The sequence below is a fragment of the Hypanus sabinus genome, chromosome 7 (genome assembly GCF_030144855.1).
Source record: "Hypanus sabinus isolate sHypSab1 chromosome 7, sHypSab1.hap1, whole genome shotgun sequence".
NCBI classification, from domain to species: Eukaryota; Metazoa; Chordata; class Chondrichthyes; order Myliobatiformes; family Dasyatidae; genus Hypanus; species Hypanus sabinus.
The window spans coordinates 100,363,199-100,384,757 of NC_082712.1; the positions used below are offsets into that span (position 1 = coordinate 100,363,199).

At 52.4% G+C, this 21,559-nt stretch overlaps 2 protein-coding genes across 2 annotated transcripts; one reads left to right on the top strand and one right to left on the bottom strand.

The window, feature by feature from the left end:
* The first annotated feature begins 3,812 nt into the window (after nt 1–3,812).
* Nucleotides 3,813–4,841, top strand: LOC132397518 (cysteinyl leukotriene receptor 1-like). Its single transcript, XM_059976349.1, has one exon. It carries the CDS (start codon nt 3,813–3,815, stop codon nt 4,839–4,841), a length of 1,029 nt encoding a protein of 342 aa, XP_059832332.1.
* Nucleotides 4,842–7,764: 2,923 nt separating this feature from the next.
* LOC132396375 (C-type natriuretic peptide 2-like) lies at nt 7,765–14,043 on the bottom strand. Its single transcript, XM_059973896.1, has 3 exons — nt 13,679–14,043; nt 10,171–10,416; nt 7,765–8,015 (listed from the first exon to the last, which is right to left on the bottom strand). The coding sequence occupies exons 1-2, from the start codon at nt 13,769–13,771 to the stop codon at nt 10,186–10,188; spliced, it is 324 nt and encodes a 107-aa protein (XP_059829879.1). The 5' UTR covers nt 13,772–14,043; the 3' UTR covers nt 7,765–8,015; nt 10,171–10,185.
* Nucleotides 14,044–21,559: the final 7,516 nt, after the last annotated feature.

Here is a 21,559-nt window from a genome sequence, read left to right on the forward strand (position 1 = left end):
ACCTGCTCGTTCATAGAGAACAAACCCAGACTTTCCACAGGACGAGACCTCTTTCCTCTAAGAGGATCACAACCTCAGTGAGCCGGGGAGCTGCGCTGCCTGGCGTCCGGGCTTGACGCTTTGACTCTTGGTAGGGTCACTCATGCTAAACAGGTAGAGGCCAGACTAAGAGTGGCCACCGGCCTCCAGGTTCTGGAGTTTAGCACGGGGCTAACAACCTGACAGGTAAAACAAATTTGTTAGGGAAGCAGCAATAAAGAATCCTTCTGCATCTGAACGCGACGGCATTTCCGGACTTGAGTGACCGATAGAGGTCAAAACCGAGCGACTGACATGATGACGGAAGCCCTGAACACCGCCAGAGATGGAGGAGCTTCACTGCTGCACTAAACACCAGCGGGTTAACGGGCAGAGAGGGAAGGAAACTTCTTTCCAGGAATTATAGATGTGATGGAAATATATCTTGAGAAATGGGAGGTGAAGTATTTTGGAAAGTCATTTGGGTTAGCACACATATAAACATAAATGCCACCAGAATAATGGCACAACAGGCCTCTCCTTTTTTCTTTGAAGATTGCGTAGATCCAGCATTTCACTAAAAACTTTGAATAACTTCAATAGATACACAGTGGAGAGTATTCTAAATGGTTGCGTCACTGTCTGGTATGAAAATACTAATGCCCAGCAACAGAAATTCGTGGGTACAGCTCAGTCCATCACATGCACCCCCTTCCCACCACTGCCACAAGAGGGCAGCACCAATCATCGAGGACCCCAGCGTCCAGGCCATGCTCTCCTCTCGCTACTGGTATCAGGCAGGAGGTACCGGAGCCTTACGTCCCACGCCTTGTGGCGCATCAGGCGGCAGTTCTGCTGTTTGGCATTTGACTTTCTTTTTACGAGGCCGAGACGCTCACCCGAGCACGGGCGGGAAGCGTGCAAGGAGCCAGCCGGGTTCGACACCAGCGGCCGGATACACCGCTGGGTTCAGGAACAGTCATGATTATCTTTCAACTATCACTCTTAACTTCACTCACCTAAACTCTGACCTGATTCTATGACGTACAGACCCACTTTCAAGGACTCTATAACTCATGCCCTCTGTGTTATTGTTTTGTAGTTTGTCTTCATTTGCACGTTGGTTGTTTGTCAGTCTTCGTTGATGTATAGTTTTCTGGCAATTCTATAGTATGTCTTTATTTTCTTGTAAAGGCCTGCAAGAAAAACGAATTTCGACAGTTATTCCTCAACCGCCAGGCTCCTGAACTGGCGTGGATAACTTCACTCGCCTCATTCTGAACAGATTCCACAACCTACAGATTCACGTTCAAGGACTTTACAACTCCTGTTCTCAATATTATTTTTGTTTTGTTTTTGCACCTCGGTTGTTTGTCAGAGTATGTTTCTGTGTAGTTTTTTTCATAAATTATGTTGTATTTCTTTAAAGAAATGTATGCAGTAACATGTACGTTCTTTGATAATAATGTAATTTGACTTTAATAATGGGGAGAGGTTGGAGGGCGAAGCAGGGGTGTGGGGTGACGTTTAATCGGCAACATCTCTGTCCCTTCTATTCACCAGTCTGTATCCTGACTTCTATCCCAAGCTCATGCAGTTTACTGCATCCCTGCATATCATACAATGTGTGAACGATGCTGTAGAACACAGAACAGGAGAGCCAACGTGTCTGTGCCGACCAGAATGCCAATCTAAACTAATCCCATCCGTCTGCACGCCATCTACACTCGCAAATCCCATTCCCTGTAGATTTATCAATCTTTCAAAATGACTCTTAAACATTGTTTTCATATTTACCTGCCCCACCACCCGCTCTGTAAAAAAAACCCACCTTGCTTCTCAATTCTCATTTAAACTTCTGTCTCCTCACCTTAAACCTATGCTCACTGACATTTGATGTTTTCACTCCAGGAAAAGATTCAATTACCTCCTGTGCCTTTCATAATTTTGTACACTTCTATTGGGTTACTTTTCAACCTTCTCCACTTCGGAGAAAACAAAGTTTGCTCAACCTCTCATAAGTAGTACTCGCTAATGCAGGCAGCACAGGTGATTACAATGATTATAATTGTAGCAGGAAGGGGTCGGCATTGTCGTTTCTGACTCCCTCTGGTGGCCGGTTTGAGGAGTGACAACAAAGTCTCTGGATCCCTAATGTCTTCATCTTTTTAGATTAGATTAGACAGACAGACAGACATACGAGAGAAATTGGGTTTCGGGTTTCAACTTTATTGTCGTTGTGCTGAGTACAGATACAAAGCCAATGAAATGCACCTAACCAGAAATGCAAAAATAGTGTCATTTACAAAATAACTGCAAATAAAAAGTGCTACAGCACACAAATATAAAAGTACTGAGACAGTACAATATGGGTGCAATACTGTGATATGAGATTCAGCAGGGTCACAGCCTCAGGGAAGAAGCTCTTCCTGTGTCTGCTGGTGCGGGAGCAGAGGCTCCTGTAACGCCTACCGGATGGGAGGAGAGTAAAAAATCCTTAGTTAGGGTGAGATGCATCATTGATAATGCTTCTCGCCCTGCCCAGGCAGCATTTATGGTAAATGTTCTCAATGGTGGGCAATTGGATGCTGATAATCCGCTGGGCAGTTTTCATCACATGCTGGAGTGCTTTGTGGTCCGATACCGGACCATTGCCACACCACACTGAGATGCATTTGGTGAGTATGCTCTCAGTGGTTCAGCGGTCTGGGACAGAGGGTGAGCTTTCTTGATGCACCGCAGGAAATAAAGGTGCTGTTGCACCTTTTTTTTCATCAGGACGGAGGAGTTCAGGGGCCAGGTGAGATCAGCCTTCCACGAGGAGTCTTGATGTTCCTTTAGAACAAGGATGAGGAGGGATTTCCGTAGCCGGGGGGATGAACCTCAGCAATCTGCAGACGGCTGTGGAGGCCAGGTCATTGACTATATTTAAAGTGGAGGTTGATAGGTTCTCCATTAGTAAAGGCATTAAAGAAGACAGGAGACTGGGGTTCAGAGGAAAAATAAACCAGCATGATGGAATGGCAGAGTAGAATGACCATATTCTGCTCTATGCCTTATGGTGTACAATGGCGAGAAATGTGGCCCCATTGATGGTATTCCCAATCTCCCCGGAGAGGCTGACCCACCATTCCCTCAATCCATAGAGCAGGGACATCCACAGGAGAACCGTGCACCACCCTCCCGTGCTCTCCCACCTCCTGTCAACAACACCCTCTGCCTCCTGTGCACCTCCTCAGCAGAATGCAGAGGAGTCCCTTGGACTGAGGACGCCTCCAAAGTACAACTTCACTTTCATGTTCCTCTCAAACCTACCCCTTCGAGTTCCACCCTTCCCCATTCCATCCATCCCCGTTCCTCCCCTCCTCGTTCCACCTCTCCCCGTTCCACCCCGCCCCGTTCCACATCCCCATTCCACCCCACCCCATTCCCGTTCTACCTCTCGCCGTTCCCCATTTCAGCCCCTCCCCATTTCCCTCTATCCCGTTCCTGCCACCCGGTTCCAGCCCTCCCCTTTCCACCCCTCCGCGTTCCTCCCTGCCCGTTCCACCCCTCCCCTTCTACCTCCCCCAACTCTCCTCCGTCTCCCACCCCTCCTCCCTTTCCTCCACATTCTTCCCAACTCCCCATTGCCGACCTCTCCTCCCTTCCTCCCGTTCCCTTCTTCCCCCTCCTACCCCTTCCCCTACCCTTGGTCCGCGGCGTCAGTAATCCCCACCAATGCTGTCCCTCTTCTCGCCCCTCCCACGCAGCAGCGCTGGTCCCTCCTCCCCCGGGTGGACTGCTGGACAGCGATGAACGGGAACATCTCCAGTAACAGCTGCGACATCCACGATTTCAAGATCCCGGTGTTCACCAGCGTCTACAGCGTGGTATTGGTGGTGGGTCTGGCGGGGAACGGCACTGCGCTCTACGTGTTCGTGTGTCTAACCCGCCGCAAGACAGCCAACACCATCTTCATGATCAACCTGGCCATCTCGGACCTCTTCTTCAACCTGACGCTGCCCTACCGCATTGCCTACTACAGGCTTAACGAGTGGACGCTGGGCACCTTCCTGTGCCGCATCAGCAGCTACGCCTTCTACCTCAACCTGTACTCCAGCATCCTGTTCCTAACGACGCTCAGCGCCTTCCGCTACATCGCCATCGTGCACCCGGTGCGCGCCAAGAGTTTGCTGACGGTTCGCAGGGCGCTGGCCGTTTGCCTCGCCATCTGGCTCTTCGTGGGGCTTGCCACGGCGCCCTTCCTGTTGGCGACTCCGCACTGGCACCGCGGCCGCCTCCTCTGCTTCGAGCCTCACAACATGAACTGGAAAGTGTTGCTCAGGTTGAACTACATGGCGCTGGTGCCGGGCTTCATCCTGCCCTTTGGCACCATCCTGGTCTGCTACGCCGGCATCATGCGTCGACTCTGCTGGCCCACGCAGCGGCTGCACAGGTCGGCGCGCTCCTCGCGGAGACCCATCTGCATGGTGTTCATCGTCCTCTCTTCCTTCCTTTTCTGCTTCTTGCCCTATCACATCATCCGCACCGTGCACCTACACCTGATGTCGCAGGACCGTCACTGCAGGCCCTTCACCCTGGCAGTGCAGAAAGCCATTGTGGTGACCCTGTGCCTGGCGGCCTCCAACAGCTGCCTCAACCCCCTGCTGTACTACTTCGTGGGGGAAAACTTCCGCAAGACCATCAAGAAGTCGGGCATCTTCCGCGCCGTCAAGTCTACGACGTTCTGCACCGAGAGCGCCGCTGTGCCCGAGGCTCCGGAGCCTAATGGCGCCCGGTGCCTCGCCCTCGCCTCTGTGTCCACACAATCCGCCCCGTAAGACGCGCTCTGGCCAGCTTTCAACCGTGTTAGTTCAGTATCTCTTCCACAAAACTTGATTCATTTGCAAAGTTTTATAAAACTCGGTTTTGTACAGTTTTCCTGTGTGAAGAGATTTTATCTCGCTTTCTCTCTCTCTTCCCCTCTTGCTTTCTTTCCCTCTCTCTCACTTTCTCCCTGTCCCCCTCCCCTTCTGTTCCTCTCCCTTTGCTGTCTAACCCTCTGTTTTCCCCTCTATCCCCCCTTCTCTCTCTCTTTCAACATTGGTTTCAATTTTCAACGGTCAACAGCCACACAACTGCGGGCAGTGCAATAGATGTGTGTACACACGGGAGGCTGGTCACACGTCCAAGGACCCACGGGAGAGAGACAACGACGGGCAGGTCAGTGAGGATTAAACAGGCCCTGTCCACTGGCCTCAGTTCCAAGTCACCTGCTTTCTGTAACTCCTCAAGAGAGGAGCGGTGGTAGGACTGACCTGCAGGTGGAGGTGAGGATAAAGCTTTAGGCTCAGTCGGGGCAGAATGGAGTCTGATCCCAAGGAATTTCATTGAAGCCTGCCGAATACTTAAAGGTCTGGCGTGAACGTTGAGAGAGTGTTTTCTAAGTGGGGAAGTCCAGACCAGAGGACATAGACATGAAGATTAATTTCTTCAGCCAGAGGGTGGCGACTCTCTGGGATTCATTGCCACAGATGGGCGTGGAGGTCAATTCATTGAGTCTATCTAGAGGTTGATTAGTCAGGCCACGAGGCGAAGGCAAAAGAATGGGGTTGGTGGAGCAGGATCGCTGGGCCGAGTAGCCTAACGGTACACTGGGACCTTGCAGTGTGTCCACGAAGCAACAGGAATACTTTCCCGTGGAGAGGTCATGCAGGAACGGTGTGGGCAAGTTAAACCACAGCGGGAGTACCAAGCACGCCGCTGCATTAAAGGAACGAGATAGAAACAGAGAAAACCTACAGGCCCTTCGGCCCACAAAATTGTGCCGAACACGAGGACATCTGCAGATGCTGGAAATTCAAACAACACACACAAAATGCTGGTGGAACGCAGCAGGTCAGGCAGCATCTATAGGAAGAACACTGTCGACGTTTCGGGCCGAGACCCTTCGTCAGGACTGACATAAAGGAAAGGTAGTAAGAGATTTGAAAGTAGTTGGGGGAGGGGGAAATGCGAAATGATAGGAGAAGACCTGAGCGGGTGGGGTGAAGCTAAGAGCTGGAAAGGCGATTGGCGAAAGTGATACAGAGCTGGAGAAGGGAAAGGATCATGGGACGGGAGGCCTCGGGAGAAAGAAAGGGAGAGGGGAGCAGCAGAGAGAGATGGAGAACAGGCAGAGTGATGGGCAGAGAGAGAGAGAAAAAAGGGAGGGGGTAAAAAACAAAAAAAAAATAATTAGTCAGGGATGTGGTAAGAAGGGGAGGAGGGGCATTAACGGGTTAGAGAAGTCAATGTTCATGCCATCAGGTTGGAGGCTACTCAGCCGGAATATAAGGTGTTGTTCCTCCAACCTGAGTGTGGATTCATCTTGACAGTAGAGGAGGCCATGGATAGACATATCAGAATGGGAATGGGACGTGGAATTAAAATGTGTGGCCACTGGGAGATCCTGCTTTCTCTGGCGGACCAAGTGTAGGTGTTCAGCGAAACGGTCTCCCAGTCTGTGTCGGGTCTCACCAATATATAAAAGGCCACACCGGGAACACCGGACGCAGTATACCACACCAGCCGACTCACAGGTGAAGTGTCGCCTCATCTGGGAGGACTGTCTGGGGCCCTGAATGGTGGTGAGGGAGGAAGTGTAAGGGCAGGTGTAGCACTTGTTCCGCTTACAAGGATAAGTGCCAGGAGGGAGATCGGTGGGAAGGGATGAGGGGGATGAATAGACAAGGAAGTCACATCGGGAGCGATCCCTGCAGAAAGCAGAAAGTGGGGGGAGGGAAAGATGTGCTTGGTAGTGGGATCCCGTTGGAGGTGGCGGAAGTTACGGAGAATTATACGTTGGACCTGGAGGCTGGTGGGGTGGTAGGTGAGGACAAGGGGAACCCTATCCCGAGTGGGGTGGCAGGCGGATGGGCTGAGGGCAGTTATGCAGGAAATGGGAGAGATGCGTTTGAGAGCAGAATTGATGGTGGACGAAGGGAAACCCCTTTGTTTAAAAAAGGAAGACATCTCCTTCGTCCTGGAAAGAAAAGCCTCATCCTGAGAGCAGATGCGGCGGAGACGGAGGAATTGTGAGAAGGAGATAGCCTTTTTGCAAGAGACAGGGTGGGAAGAGAACAAAGGGTCTGGGCCCCGAAACGTCAACAGCGCTTCTCCTTGTAGATGCTGCCTGGCCTGCTGTGTTCCACCAGCATTGTGGGAAGAGGAATAGTCCAGGTAGCTGTGAGAGTCTGTAGGCTTACAGTAGATAGGCCGTCTCCAGAGATGAAGACAGAAAGATCAAGAAAGGGGAGGGAGGTGTCGGAAATGGATCAAGTAAATTTGAGGGCAGGGTGAAAGTTGAAGGCAAAGTTAATGAAGTCGACGAGCTCAACTCGTTTTGCTGAACATGTCCCTACCTGAGAAATGACTAGATTACTAGGCTTACCCATAACCCTCTATTTTTCTAAGCTCCAAAAGTCTCTTAAAAGACCGTGTCATATCCGCCTCCACCAGCCCATTCCACGCACTCATCATTCTCTGAGTAAAAACTTACCCCTGACATCTCCCCAGCACCTTAACCCTGTGTCCTCTTGTGGCAACCATTTCAGCCCTGGGAAAAAGCTTCTCTCATCGCTGGGGTCCCGAGCTTCCTGCCTGATGCAGGCCGAACCCGTTCCTGGGAGAAGTGGCTGGCCAGAGAGCGCCCGAGGGGACTGACCCCAGTACTGAACTCGTGGGCTTGCAGACATGGTAATGAAAGACACGGGAGACACCAGACACAGTGATTGCAGGAATTTTATAAATAACCATAAATATTTGATACATAAATAACGATAGAACACAGACCACGTGTCCAGAACAGGCAACTCGAATAAACAAACACACACACACACGCACACACACACAACAGTCATCTAATTGACAAATGACTCCCGTTGTATCGATCTGGTCCAAGATTGGCACCAGGGGTCAGCCAGATTCCGAAACTCCTGCTGAAGTCCATGGCAGAGATTTTCATGAATTCCTCACTGGGCCAGGGTTGGGACGGGGGAGTGGTGGGAGAGAAGGAGAATTAACATTAATGTGACAGAAGGGGGGGGGGGTAGTTGTCGTTCGCCACCCACAACCTAATGCAGGGCTCTAAATACCCTCTACGCCTGCTTCGGGGTGGGGAGCACTCCCGGAGCCACGGGCCGTGGGTATTCCTCATTCCCAGCAGTTGGGGTCGGGGTGGGGGGAGGTGGGGAGCATTCTCGGAGCCACGGGCCGTGGGTATTCCTCATTCCCATCAGTTGGGGGGGGGGTGGGGGTCGGGGTGGGGGGGGAAGGTGGGGAGCACTCTCGGAACCACGGGCCGTGGGTATTCCTCGTTCCCATCAGTTGGGGTCGGGGTGGGGGGGGGAGGTGGGGAGCATTCTCGGAGCCACGGGCCGTGGGTATTCCTCATTCCCATCAGTTGGGGTGGGGGTGGGGGTCGGGGTGGGGGGGGAGGTGGGGAGCACTCTCGGAGCCACGGGCCGTGGGTATTCCTCATTCCCATCAGTTGGGGTGGGGGTGGGGGTCGGGGTGGGGGGAGTTGGGGAGCATTCTCGGAGCCACGGGCCGTGGGTATTCCTCATTCCCATCAGTTGGGGTGGGGGTGGGGGTCGGGGTGGGGGGGGAGGTGGGGAGCACTCTCGGAGCCACGGGCCGTGGGTATTCCTCATTCCCATCAGTTGGGGTGGGGGTGGGGGTCGGGGTGGGGGGAGGTGGGGAGCATTCTCGGAACCACGGGCCGTGGGTATTCCTCATTCCCATCAGTTGGGGTGGGGGTGGGGGTCGGGGTGGGGGGGGGAGGTGGGGAGCACTCTCGGAGCCACGGGCCGTGGGTATTCCTCATTCCCATCAGTCGGGGTGGGGGGGGGAGGTGGGGAGCATTCTCGGAACCACGGGCCGTGGGTATTCCTCATTCCCATCAGTTGGGGTGGGGGTGGGGGTCGGGGTGGGGGGGGAGGTGGGGAGCATTCTCGGAACCACGGGCCGTGGGTATTCCTCATTCCCATCAGTTGGGGTGGGGGTGGGGGTCGGGGTGGGGGGGGAGGTGGGGAGCACTCCCGGAGCCACGGGCCGTGGGTATTCCTCATTCCCATCAGTCGGGGTGGGGGGGGGAGGTGGGGAGCATTCTCGGAGCCACGGGCCGTGGGTATTCCTCATTCCCATCAGTTGGGGTGGGGGTGGGGGGGGGAGGTGCTGTGATGGTTCCCTAAAGAACTCACCACGGGCCGTTAAGCACGTTATTATTTCGTTATCGTCACGTACACATTCCTCATTTGTAGATGTGTTGTCTCTTTACTGACAAAGCGAATCAAAACCTTGTATAAAGCCAAGGATGCAGCCTCTGTGGGAAGGGCCGCATTTTTCACACCCTGGGCCCCCGAAACGAATCCTGTTCGTGCACCCCAAATCAACAATCCCATAACCTCACAGTCCACCACAATGGATCGGCAGGGTAGGTGAGAACGAGGAAGAGGTGAACGACATTATCGGGAGGTGAAAACGTGCTGATTCCAGACAAGGTTCTTGATAGATGGAGAAACACGTGTCAGCCCTTCTAACACCAGCCATCGTGACCTGGGAGCTTCACTCTGTATCAGACCCCGGGAGTGTGAGATGGGACGGTGCGGAGGGAGTGTGAGATGGGACGGTGCGGAGGGAGTGTGAGATGGGACCGTGTGGAGGGAGTGTGAGATGGGACGGTGCGGAGGGAGTGTGAGATGGGACGGTGCGGAGGGAGTGTGAGATGGGACGGTGCGGAGGGAGTGAGAGATGGGACCGTGTGGAGGGAGTGTGAGATGGGACGGTGCGGAGGGAGTGTGAGATGGGACGGTGCGGAGGGAGTGTGTGATGGGACGGTGCGGAGGGAGTGTGAGATGGGACGGTGCGGAGGGAGTGTGAGATGGGACGGTGCGGAGGGAGTGTGTGATGGGACGGTGCGGAGGGAGTGTGTGATGGGACGGTGCGGAGGGAGTGTGAGATGGGACGGTGCGGAGGGAGTGTGAGATGGGACGGTGCGGAGGGAGTGTGAGATGGGACGGTGCGGAGGGAGTGTGAGATGGGACGGTGCGGAGGGAGTGTGAGATGGGACGGTGCGGAGGGAGTGTGAGATGGGACGGTGCGGAGGGAGCTTGTACTGTTGGTCCTCACCTCTACTGCTGGTGCTCAGCAGCCGAACTTGCTCATGGATCCAATCCTGTCCAGCCTGAGGCCGAAGCAGCCCTTGGACGAGCCCTTCCTGCTCCGGCTGCGGGAACCCTTGTGCTTGTTGGTGACTTCGAGGAATCGAGCCCAGCCCCAAGGGTCAAGTGTGTCTGACGCCGCAGCCTGACGCACGGATCGGAGTAATGTGTCCTCCACTGGGGGTCGGAGCACCACTCCCTTCTCGCTCAGTGGCTGTGGAATGGAAGTCAGGGAGGGTTTCAACTCGCTCTCTGTGTGTTTGAGGGAGTCAGTGAGCGGATGGGGGGGTGAGTGTGGTGAGGACAGGGTCTGGCATTGTATCCGATTATCAGGCTGGGAGTGTGGCACCACAGCAAGATCCCACTATCCCCACTGCTGACGAGTAGAGTTGGGGTGGTGGGACATATAAGGATCCAGCTCAGTCTCAAATACGGGGACCTGTCGTCAGTTCATGAGTTTAACCTCATCTACAGGAGAGTTCTTTCCAAAGAGTGACTCTCCCTCAGTACCACCCCTGCCACAGTGTGACTCTCCCTCAGTACCACCCCTCCCTCAGTGTGACCCTCCCAGTACCACCCCTCCCTCAGTGTGACCCTCCCTCAGTACCACCCCTCCCTCAGTGTGACCCTCCCTCAGTACCACCCCTCCCACAGTGTGACCTTCCCTCAGTACCACCCCTCCCACAGTGTGACCCTCCCAGTACCACCCCTCCCTCAGTGTGACCCTCCCTCAGTACCACCCCTCTCACAGTGTGACCCTCCCAGTACCACCCCTCCCACAGTGACTCTCTCTCAGTACCAACCCCTCCCTCAGTGTGACCCTCCCTCAGTACCACCCCTCCCTCAGTGTGACCCTCCCTCAGTACCACCCCTCCCTCAGTGTGACCCTCCCAGTACCACCCCTCCCTCAGTGTGACCCTCCCAGTACCACCCCTCCCTCAGTGTGACCCTCCCTCAGTACCACCCCTCCCTCAGTGTGACCCTCCCTCAGTACCACCCCTCCCTCAGTGTGACCCTCCCAGTACCACCCCTCCCTCAGTGTGACCCTCCCAGTACCACCCCTCCCTCAGTGTGACCCTCCCTCAGTACCACCCCTCCCTCAGTGTGACCCTCCCTCAGTACCACCCCCCACAGTGTGACCTTCCCTCAGTACCAACCCCTCCCACAGTGTGACCTTCCCTCAGTACCACCCCTCCCACAGTGTGACCCTCCCTCAGTACCACCCCTCCCACAGTGTGACCCTCCCTCAGTACCACCCCTCCCACAGTGTGACCCTCCCTCAGTACCAACCCCTCCCACAGTGTGACCCTCCCTCAGTACCACCCCTCCCACAGTGTGACCCTCCCAGTACCACCTCTCCCACAGTGTGACTCTCCCTCAGTACCACCCCTCCCACAGTGTGTCTCTCCCTCAGTACCACCCCTCCCACAGTGTGTCTCTCCCCCAGTACCAACCCCTCCCACAGTGTGACCCTCCCTCAGTACCACCCCTCCCACAGTGTGACTCTCTCTCAGTACCAACCCCTCCCACAGTGTGACCCTCCCTCAGTACCACCCCTCCAACAGTGTGACCCTCCCTCAGTACCACCCCTCCCAAAGTGTGACTCTCCCTCAGTACCACCCCCCCACAGTGTGACCCTCCCTCAGTACCACCCCCCACAGTGTGACTCTCTCTCAGTACCAACCCCTCCCACAGTGTGACCATCCCTCAGTACCAACCCCTCCCACAGTGTGTCTCTCCCCCAGTACCGCCCCTCCCACAGTGTGACCCTCCCTCAGTACCACCCCTCCCACAGTGTGACCCTCCCTCAGTACCAACCCTCCCACAGTGTGACTCTCCCCCAGTACTGCCCCTCCCACAGTGTGACCCTCCCTCAGTACCACCCGTCCAATAGTGTGACTCTCCCTCAGTACCATCCCCCCACAGTGTGTCTCTCCCCCAGTACCGCCCCTCCCACAGTGTGACCCTCCCACAGTAACACCCCTCCCACAGTGTGACCCTCAGTACTGCCCCTCCCATAGTGTGACCCTCCCTCAGTACCAACCCCTCCCACAGTGTGACCCTCCCTCAGTACCACCCCTCCCAAAGTGTGACCCTCCCTCAGTACCACCCCTCACACAGTGTGACCCTCCCTCAGTACCTCCCCTCCCACAGTGTGATTCTCCCTCAGATCACCCCTCCCTCAGTGTGACCCCCCCCTCGGTAACACCCCTCCCATAGTGTGACCCTCCCTCAGTACCACCCCTCCCACAGTGTGACCCTACCTCAGTACCACCCCTCCCACAGAGTGATTCTCCTAAGGACTGCACCTCCCGAGGTTTGACCCTGACTGGAGGACAAATGATGGCCTACAAGTTTAAATTTTTTCCACAACAGGGAAAGAGGTTATTCTGCCCACTAAATCACTGCTGGATCTCTGAATGGAATGCCCACATTTGCAGCAACACCCCTCCAATTCTACCCCTCACGCACACGAGGTGTAACTACAGCCCCTCTGACCCGGAATGTGGGAGAAAGCTGGATCCCAGCCAGTGACGTGAAGAGTGAGTGAACTCCTCACAGACAGCGTGAAGCTCAGAGTCAGAGTGCATCACTGGGAACATTAACCTCCCTCAGCTCGGTTTCCCTGGAGCAACAGTATCAGGCCAGGGGCTCCAGTCCTCTTGGTCTCCTGGGGGGGGGGGGGAGGGAGGTTCCAACGTCCCTCACCCTACAGGAGACTTCCAAAGCTGATGGTTGGTCCATCTGAAACAGGACAGACCCCTGTTCCCTGATACGGCATCACGTTGCTGTGTCAGTGTCAGCTGTACTCCCCTGAGCCTGCACTGACAGGGCCAGATTAACATGGTCAGTTTCACTGGGCCTGGGTTAGCATACTCAGTTTAACTGGGGCTGGATTCTGATCAATTTAACCAGGGCTGGGTTAATGTTGTCAGTTTATCCATGGCTGGGTTAACGTCAATTTAACTGGGGCTGGGTTAACAAAGTCAGTTTATCAAGAGCTGTGTTAACATAGTTATTTCAACTGGGTCTGGTTTAACTAGAGCTAGATTAAAACAGTTAGTTTAATCCAGATGGTTTAACCAGAGCTGGTTTGTCTGCAGATGGGTTAATTGGGAATAGATTAATTAGCAGTGGATTCTCCGGATTGCTGTAGTAGGGGTTGTTTGTCTGGGTTGTGGGGTTAACTGAGCTAGTTATACTATGGCTGGGTTAAGTAGAGCTGCTGTAATGGTGTGGCTGCTAGTTTATTGGTGACCACATTCACCAAGCTCAGACACAGGCCAGTTACATAGGTCCAACACAACTGACTCACCACCCACCGATTCCGGTGTACCTACAGCATTACTGACCCAGACTTTCCCCCGCTCCCCGATCGATATCTGCCCAACCCGTGGTGGGTTGTCTCTGATCTGCCACAGGGATGGGATGACGGGTTCGCAGTGGAGAGAGACCCGGCGGTGAGACAGACTTACCTGCTGGCTCGGCTGGAGGCTGGGTCTGCCTCCCACTATCACCATTAGCCATGTCAGGCACACGGCAGGAAGGACAACGGAGCTGGCGAACATCTCCAGGCGTGGGTCAGCGGAGCAGGAGAAGTGGTGGCTGTGAGAAGCTTTTCCGAGCGTCCCACCAGACTCAGCCTGCACACTGCCCTGCTTTCTGGCACATGCTGGCTCCTTTTATAAAAGCCCTAGGCTGACGTCAAACACAGGAGGATGTGGTTTCCATGGAGAATTCCCCTTTCTGTCAAAAATTTGCCCCTTAGCCCTTTCCCTTTCCAGGAAGATTGATGGATCACCATGTTGATTCTCCCTGCCCAGCTCTCAGCCACAGGATAACGTCCCGGAGCCAGCAACAATCCCCAAGCATTCACAGGAACAGCGTGTCTTGGTCACTCCGGGGGTAGGGGTCTCAGGAACCCCTGGATTGGTCACACAGGCAGGGATCACGGAATTTCACCCAGATCCAGACTGGGAATTCATCATGGACTGAGAACGGAAGCAACGGGAATCAGGGATGACCAAGGATGGGATTGGACTCCCATCCCAGGTAGGGATGTAGAAGTTGAGGAGGTTACAGAGATGGCAAGGAGTGGAGGCATCAGAGGGGATTAAAGAGTCAGGGAGGAGTTAAGGGGCTGTACATGAATAAAGAGAATGGGGGGGTTTTGGGCTGAAGGAGAATAAAGAGGTGTGGAGGGGTGTAGCATCAGAAGGGATTAAAGAGATGGGGAAGGGTGTAGAGACTGGAGGGAGTTACAGAGATGGGGAGGAGTGTAGGGACTGTAGGGAGTTACAGAGATGGGGAGGAGTGTAGGGACTGGAGGGAGTTACAGAGATGGGGTGTAGGGACTGGAGGGAGTTACAGAGATGGGGAGGAGTGTAGGGACTGGAGGGAGTTACAGAGATGGGGTGTAGGGACTGGAGGGAGTTACAGAGATGGGGAGGAGTGTAGGGACTGGAGGGAGTTACAGAGATGGGGAGGAGTGTAGGGACTGGAGGGAGTTACAGAGATGGGGTGTAGGGGCTGAACAGGGTTACAGAGATGGGGTGGAGTGTAGGGACTGGAGGGAGTTACAGAGATGGGGTGTAGGGGCTGAACAGGGTTACAGAGACTACCCTGCCCCCACAGCCCTCAAATTCCCATGAAATCACAATGTCACTCAGGTCACCTCAATGGCTCCCTGCAGATGAGTCACTGTTTTCCTCAGCAACATCCCATCGAACCCCCAACCCTGAGAGGGAGACAGTACCTGATCCCCATTCAGAGTGCTGATGAATCAATGTCTATCCCTGGTCACGGGCGAATAGGGACCTCTCCCCCACCCCAGCTCACGCTGATAGCTCAGTACCGCCCCTCCTACTTTGTGACACCCAATCCTAGGGCGCGCACTCCCTCAGCACCGCCACCTTTTGTTTTTACAAATATACAAAACTATGTAAATACAAAAGACATACAAAGGTTAGGGGTTACAAGACAGTTACTGAATTCAAATTGCAATACATTTATTAGAATCTACAAAGTACTAAACTCCCGCATTCCTAGAAATCCTTTACTGAATTCATAATGGTCGCAAGCTCCGTTTCCGAGGACACCCCGGCACGAATGTAGCCTTGGGAGAGGGGCAGACAGTGGGCTGGGACACCCACGAACGGCCAGGCCGAGGAGCAAGCCCACCAGTAGATTCCCCCGAGGTAAACCACTCCTCAGAACCGCCCCGCACATGGTGCAAACTGACCCGTGACCTAACCTGAATTCTCTCACAGTGGGCTACACCCCCGCTTGCGGTTCCGTGCGTCACTCGCCCCGTCCTGCGTCACACCGCTGCCACTCTGACCTTTCTGTGAAACACTTCACTCCGTGCCGTTGACGAGGGTCCCGCCGGACGACAGAGGAAATGCTGCTGCTTAAACACTGCGAGGATCGGCACCCGGATTCTTGCGGTGGGGACTCGGTGTTTCCCGGGAGACCACCGTCTGCTCCAGACCCTGTATCGTCAACAACATCACAGGAACCAGCCTCCCTCCACACTTCCCACTGCCTCAGTAAAACAGCCATAATCAAAGACCGCACCCGCCCCGGACATTCTCTCCCCCCCCAACACCATCCGGCAGAAGTTAGAACAGCCCGAAAACACGTACCAGGCTCAGGAATAGCGTCTACCCCTATTGAACGACTTCTATATGATGAGACGGACTCTTGGCCTCACAATCTACCTCGTTGTGATCCTGCACTTCATCTGCGCGGCCCTTTCCGGGAGCTTTTGCACTTTACAGTACTGTTAAAGGACGTAGAGCGGTCCCGCACAGTGCGGGTCCTTCGGTCCACGATGTAAAAAGTGGGACCTTTTTACCCACTTTGACATCAATCTAACCCTTCCCTCCCACATAGCGTCCATTTTACTTCCATCATATGCCTAAGAGTTTATTAAATGGTATTGTTTTATCTTTTCCTACCTCAATGCAAGACAAGTTTTTGACTATATCTCAATGCACCTAACAATATTAAACCAATGTCTTCCGACCAGAGCCTTGGTCCTCAGACGTTCCCTCCCAGCATCACCCCCTCTTCCTACACCCTCACTTTCCAGGGACTCAGGGTACATCAGGAGCTGTTAATACCTCCTCAGTGGACACACACACACACTTTCTATCTCTCTCTTACAATAGGTGCAGGAGTAGGCCCTTCGGTCCTTCTAGCCAGCACCGCCATTCACTGTGATCATGGCTGATCATACACACTCAATACCCCATTCCTGCCTCTCCCCATGTCCCTTGACCCCCCCACTATCTATAAGAGCTGTATCTAACTCTCGAATGCATCCAGAGACTTGGCCTCCACTGCCTTCTGGGGCAGAGCATTCCACATATCCACCAATCTCTGGGTGAAAAAGTTTTCCGCATCTCTGTTCTAAATGGCCTACCCCTTATTCTTAAACTGTGGCCTCTAGTTCTGGACTCACCCATCAGCGGGAACATGCTTCCTGCCTCCAGTGTGTCCAATCCCTTAATAATTTTGTATGTTTCAATCAGATCCCCTTTCATCCTTCTAAATTCCAGTGTATACAAGCCCAGTCGCTCCAATCTTTCAACATATGACAGTCCCGCCATTCCGGGAATTAACCTTGTGAACCTACGCTGCACTCCCTCAATAGCAAGAATGTCCTTCCTCAAATTTGGAGACCAAAACTGCACACAATACTCCAATTGTGGTCTCACCAGGGCCCTGTACAGCTGCAGAAGGACCTCTTTACTTCTATACTCAATTCCTCTTGTTATAAAAGCCAGCATGCCATTAGCTTTCTTCACTGCCTGCTGTACCTGCATGCTTGCTTTCATTGACTGATGTACAAGAACACCTAGATCTCATTGTACTTCCCCTTTTCCTAACTTGACTCCATTTAGATAGTAATCTGCCTTCCTGTTCTTGCCACCAAAGTGGATAACCTCACATTTATCCACACTAAACTGCATCTGCCATACATTTGCCCACTCACCCAACCTGTCCAAGTCACCCTGCATTCTCATAACATCCTCCTGACATTTCACACTGCCACCCAGCTTTGTGTCATCAGCAAATTTGCTAATGTTACTTTTAATCCCTTCATCTAAATCATTAATGTATATTGTAAACAGCTGCGGTCCCAGCACCGAACCTTGTGGTACCCCATTGGTCACAGCCTGCCATTCCGAAAGGGACCTGTTAATCACTACTCTTTGTTTCCTGTCAGTCAGCCAATTTTCAATCCATGTCAGTACTCTGCCCCCAATACCATGTGCCCTAATTTTGCGCACTAATCTTGTCGTGGTTTCTCGTGCCCCACAAATGACCAGGAGACGCAGAGGATTCTTCAAGAAGGGTTAAACTTTAATTTGCAAATCAAAGCTGAGACAGTCATTGAGCTCGTCGCTGATTGCCCACCGATCCTTGTACATGGCATTTTTTATAGCAATCTCCTGGTTTAGTTGCATTAGCATATCCAATCGGTCTACAGTTGCGTATCACACGTACATCCACCACTATTGTTTCTACCCATTGACTTAATCATGTTCTAATCTACATCTCTTAGCTAGCCTCTCATTAACACACCATTCTTAAGATTTCACTCTCCTGCTAAATTGGGTACATGCACAGCAAATAGCAAATTCAAACGACATAATCTACATCTCTTAGCTTCCTCTTATTAACACACCATTGTCTTCTACATTCCTAAGATTTCATTCTCTAGCAAATAGCAAGTTGCAACTTTTATACTCCAATAATCCCCTATGTGATACTTTATCAAAAGCTTTCTGGAAGTCCAGGTACACTACATCCACTGGCTCTCCCTTGTCCATTTTCATAGTTACATCCTCAAAAAACTCCAGAAGATTAGTCAAGCATGACTTTCCCTTCATAAATCCATGCTGACTCGGACTGATCCTTCTACTGCTATCCAAATGTGTCATAATTTCCTCTTTTATAATTGACTCCAGCATCTTTCCCACCACTGACGTCAGGCTAACTGGTCTATAATTCCCTGTTTTCTCTCTCCCTCCTTTCTTGAAAAGTGGGACAACATTAGCTACCTTCCAATCAGCAGGAACTGTTCCTGAACCTATAGAACATTGGAAAATGATTACCAATGCGTCCATGTTTTCTAGAGCCACCTCTTTAAGTACCCTGGGTTGCAGACCATCAGGTCCTGGGGACTTAACAGCCTTCAGACTCAACAGTCTATCCAACGCCGTTTCTTGCCTAATATAAATTTCCTTCAGTTCATCCTTTACCCTAGTTCCTTTGGCCACTATTACATCTGGGAGATTGTTTGTGTCTTCCCTAGTGACGACAGATCCAAAGTACCTGTTCAACTCCTTGTTCCCCATAATAAATTCACCCGTTTCTGTCTTCAATAGCCCAGTTTTGGTCTTAACTGTTTTTTTTGCTATTCACATACTTAAAGAAGCTTTTACTATCCTCCTTTATATTCTTGGCTAGTTTACCTTGGTACCTCATTTTTTTCTCAGTGTATTGCCTTTTTTTGTTATCTTCTGTTGCTCTGTAAAAGCTTCCCAGTCCTCCAGTTTCCCGCTTATCTTTGCTATGTTATACTTCTTCTCTTTTTTTTTTATAGTGCCCTTTACTTCCCTTGTCAGCCACAGCCGCCCCTTACTCCCCTTAGGATCTTTCTTCCTCTTTGGAATGAACCGATCCTGCACCTTCTGCATTATTCCCAGAAATACCTGCAATTTTTGTTCCACTGTCTTCCCTGCTAGGGTATTGTTCCATTGAACTTTGACCAGCTCCTCCCTCATAGCTCCATAGTTCCCTTTGTTCAACTGTAATACTGACACATCCAATTTTCCCCTTTCCTTCTCAAATTGTAGGTTAAAACATATCATATTATGGTCACTACCTCCTAATGGTTCCTTTACCTCGAGGTCCCTGATCAAATCCGGTTCATTGCACAACACTAAATCTAGAATTGCCTTCTCCCTGGTAGGCTCCAGTACAAGCTGTTCTAAGAATCCATCTCGGAGGCACTCCACAAACTCCCTTTCTTGGGGTCCAGTACCATCCTGATTCTCCCAGTCTACCTGCATGTTGAAATCCCCCATGACAATTGTATCTTTACCTTTGCAACATACCAATTTTAACTCTTCATTCAACTTACACCCTACATCCAGACTGTTGTTTGGGGGCCTGTAGATAACTCCCATTAGGGAGTTTCTACCCTTAGAATTCCTCAGTTCTATCCATACTGACTCTATATCCCCTGATTCTATGTCCCCCCTCGCAAGGGACTGAATATCATTCCTCACCAACAGAGCCACCCCACCCCCTCTGCCAGTCAGTCTGTCCTTTTGATAAGATGTATATTCTTGAATATTCATTTCCCAGGCCCTGTCTGCTTGAAGCCATGTCTCTGTTATTCCCACAACATCATACTTGCCAATTTCCAACTGAGCCTCAAGCTCATCTACTTTATTCCTTATACTTTATGCATTCATATATAATACTTTTAATTCGTTACTCCCCTCTCCTTTCATATCAATTCCTATTTCACTTGGCCATACCGTATGTTCTCTTCTTGAGCTTTCTACTCCATTGATTCTGTTGTCCTTTTAAACTTTTCTTATTTTCACTTTCCCTTTAACTCCATCCTTATAATTCCAGTTCATCCCCTCCCCCCCACCCCCCCACTACTTAGTTTAAACACATCCGTGTTGCAGTGGCAAACCTGTCTGTCAGAATGCTGGTCCCCCGCCTATTAAGGTGCAACCCGTCCCTTTTGTACAATTCATCCCTACCCCAAAATAGATCCCAGTGGTCCAAGAATGTAAATCCTTGCTTCCTGCACCAGTTCCTCAGCCACAATTCAGGTCCATTATCTCCCTGTTCCTGCCCTCTCCAGCACGAGGAACTGGAAGCAAACCAGAGATAACCACCCTGGAAGTCCTGCTTTTCAGCCTTCTTCCGGGTTCTCTGAAGTCCCGCTGCAGAATGTCCTTCCTCTTCTTCCCGATGTCATTTGTGCCGACATGCACTAACACTTACGACTGTTCACCTTTACCCTTGAGGATTCCCTGCAATTGGTCTGTGATGTCCTGGATCCTAGCACCAGGGAGGCAACACACCATCCTTAAATCTCGCCTGTTGCCGCAGAAACCCCTTTCCGTACCTCTTACTATGGAGTCCACTACTACCATGGCTCTTCCTGATGTCTGACTCCTCGGCTCTGCTTCTGCACCAATTTTGGCTCGCAGACCTGTCCTCCTCTCAGACTGGCAGTATCTTCTGTCTTGACAGCTTACAAGAGGGTGAACCTGTTTACGAGAGGTACATCCCCTGGGGACTCCTGTACTTCAAGCATCCTTTCCTTCCTCATTGTCGCCCCCTTTCTCTCTTCCAGTATCCTCGGTGTAACGACCTCACTGTAGGTCCTGTCCAGAAAACCCTCGTTTTTGCGGATAAACCTGAGGTCATCCAGTTCTTTCTTCAGTGCTGCGACATGCTCCTTCAGAAGCGCAATCTGGACACACTTTCCACAGCTGTAGCAGTCGGGGGCATCATCAGTGTCCCTGACCTCCCACATCATGCACGGAGCACACTGAATCAGCTACCGGCTATGTCTTCACCCTCTGCAATTGTGCCTGGCGTAGTCTCCTCACCGAAGACTCACGAGCCAAAGACTAGCACTTTTCACACCAGGCACTTCCCGACAGGCCTTACACACACACACACACACACACACACACACACACACACACAACCACTTGTATATACACGCGCACACGCTTAAATATGCACTTATACACAAACACCCATTTGCAACCAATGTACACACACATAAAGACACACACACACACACACACACACACAACAGTGCTGCTGGGAGTGGGGTGGCAGGGGTCAGAGGACAGAAGACCGGCTGATTCCCCGTCTCATCCACAACTGTGGATTGTTGGGGTGAGCGGGGGGCGTAGCCGGCCTTGAGCCGCACAGAACCGTTCGGAGGGAGTCGGAGAAGAAGGGGTTAAGCCACCCCCTGAGCATGCGGTAATTAACAGGAAACACGATTATATTATCGCTTTGTGGGGTAGGGGTCCCGTAGGGAGCTGAGTGCACCCCTCCTGACACAATATAAAGCCTCTGGAGTCCTGCCGGCTCAATCGCATCTCGGCAGCTCCCGGCGCCGGCTTGTGAGAGACAGCCAGTGACAAAAACTCCCTCAGCATGGGGCGGCTCTCTCTCCGAGCCCGCTTGGTTGAGAATTCATCCTCGGTCCCCGCGGGGAGTGGCTCCTTCGGTCAGTGGCGATACCCGAGCCGACGGTATTGACCTTCACTGGGGATGGAGTGCTGCTCGAGCCC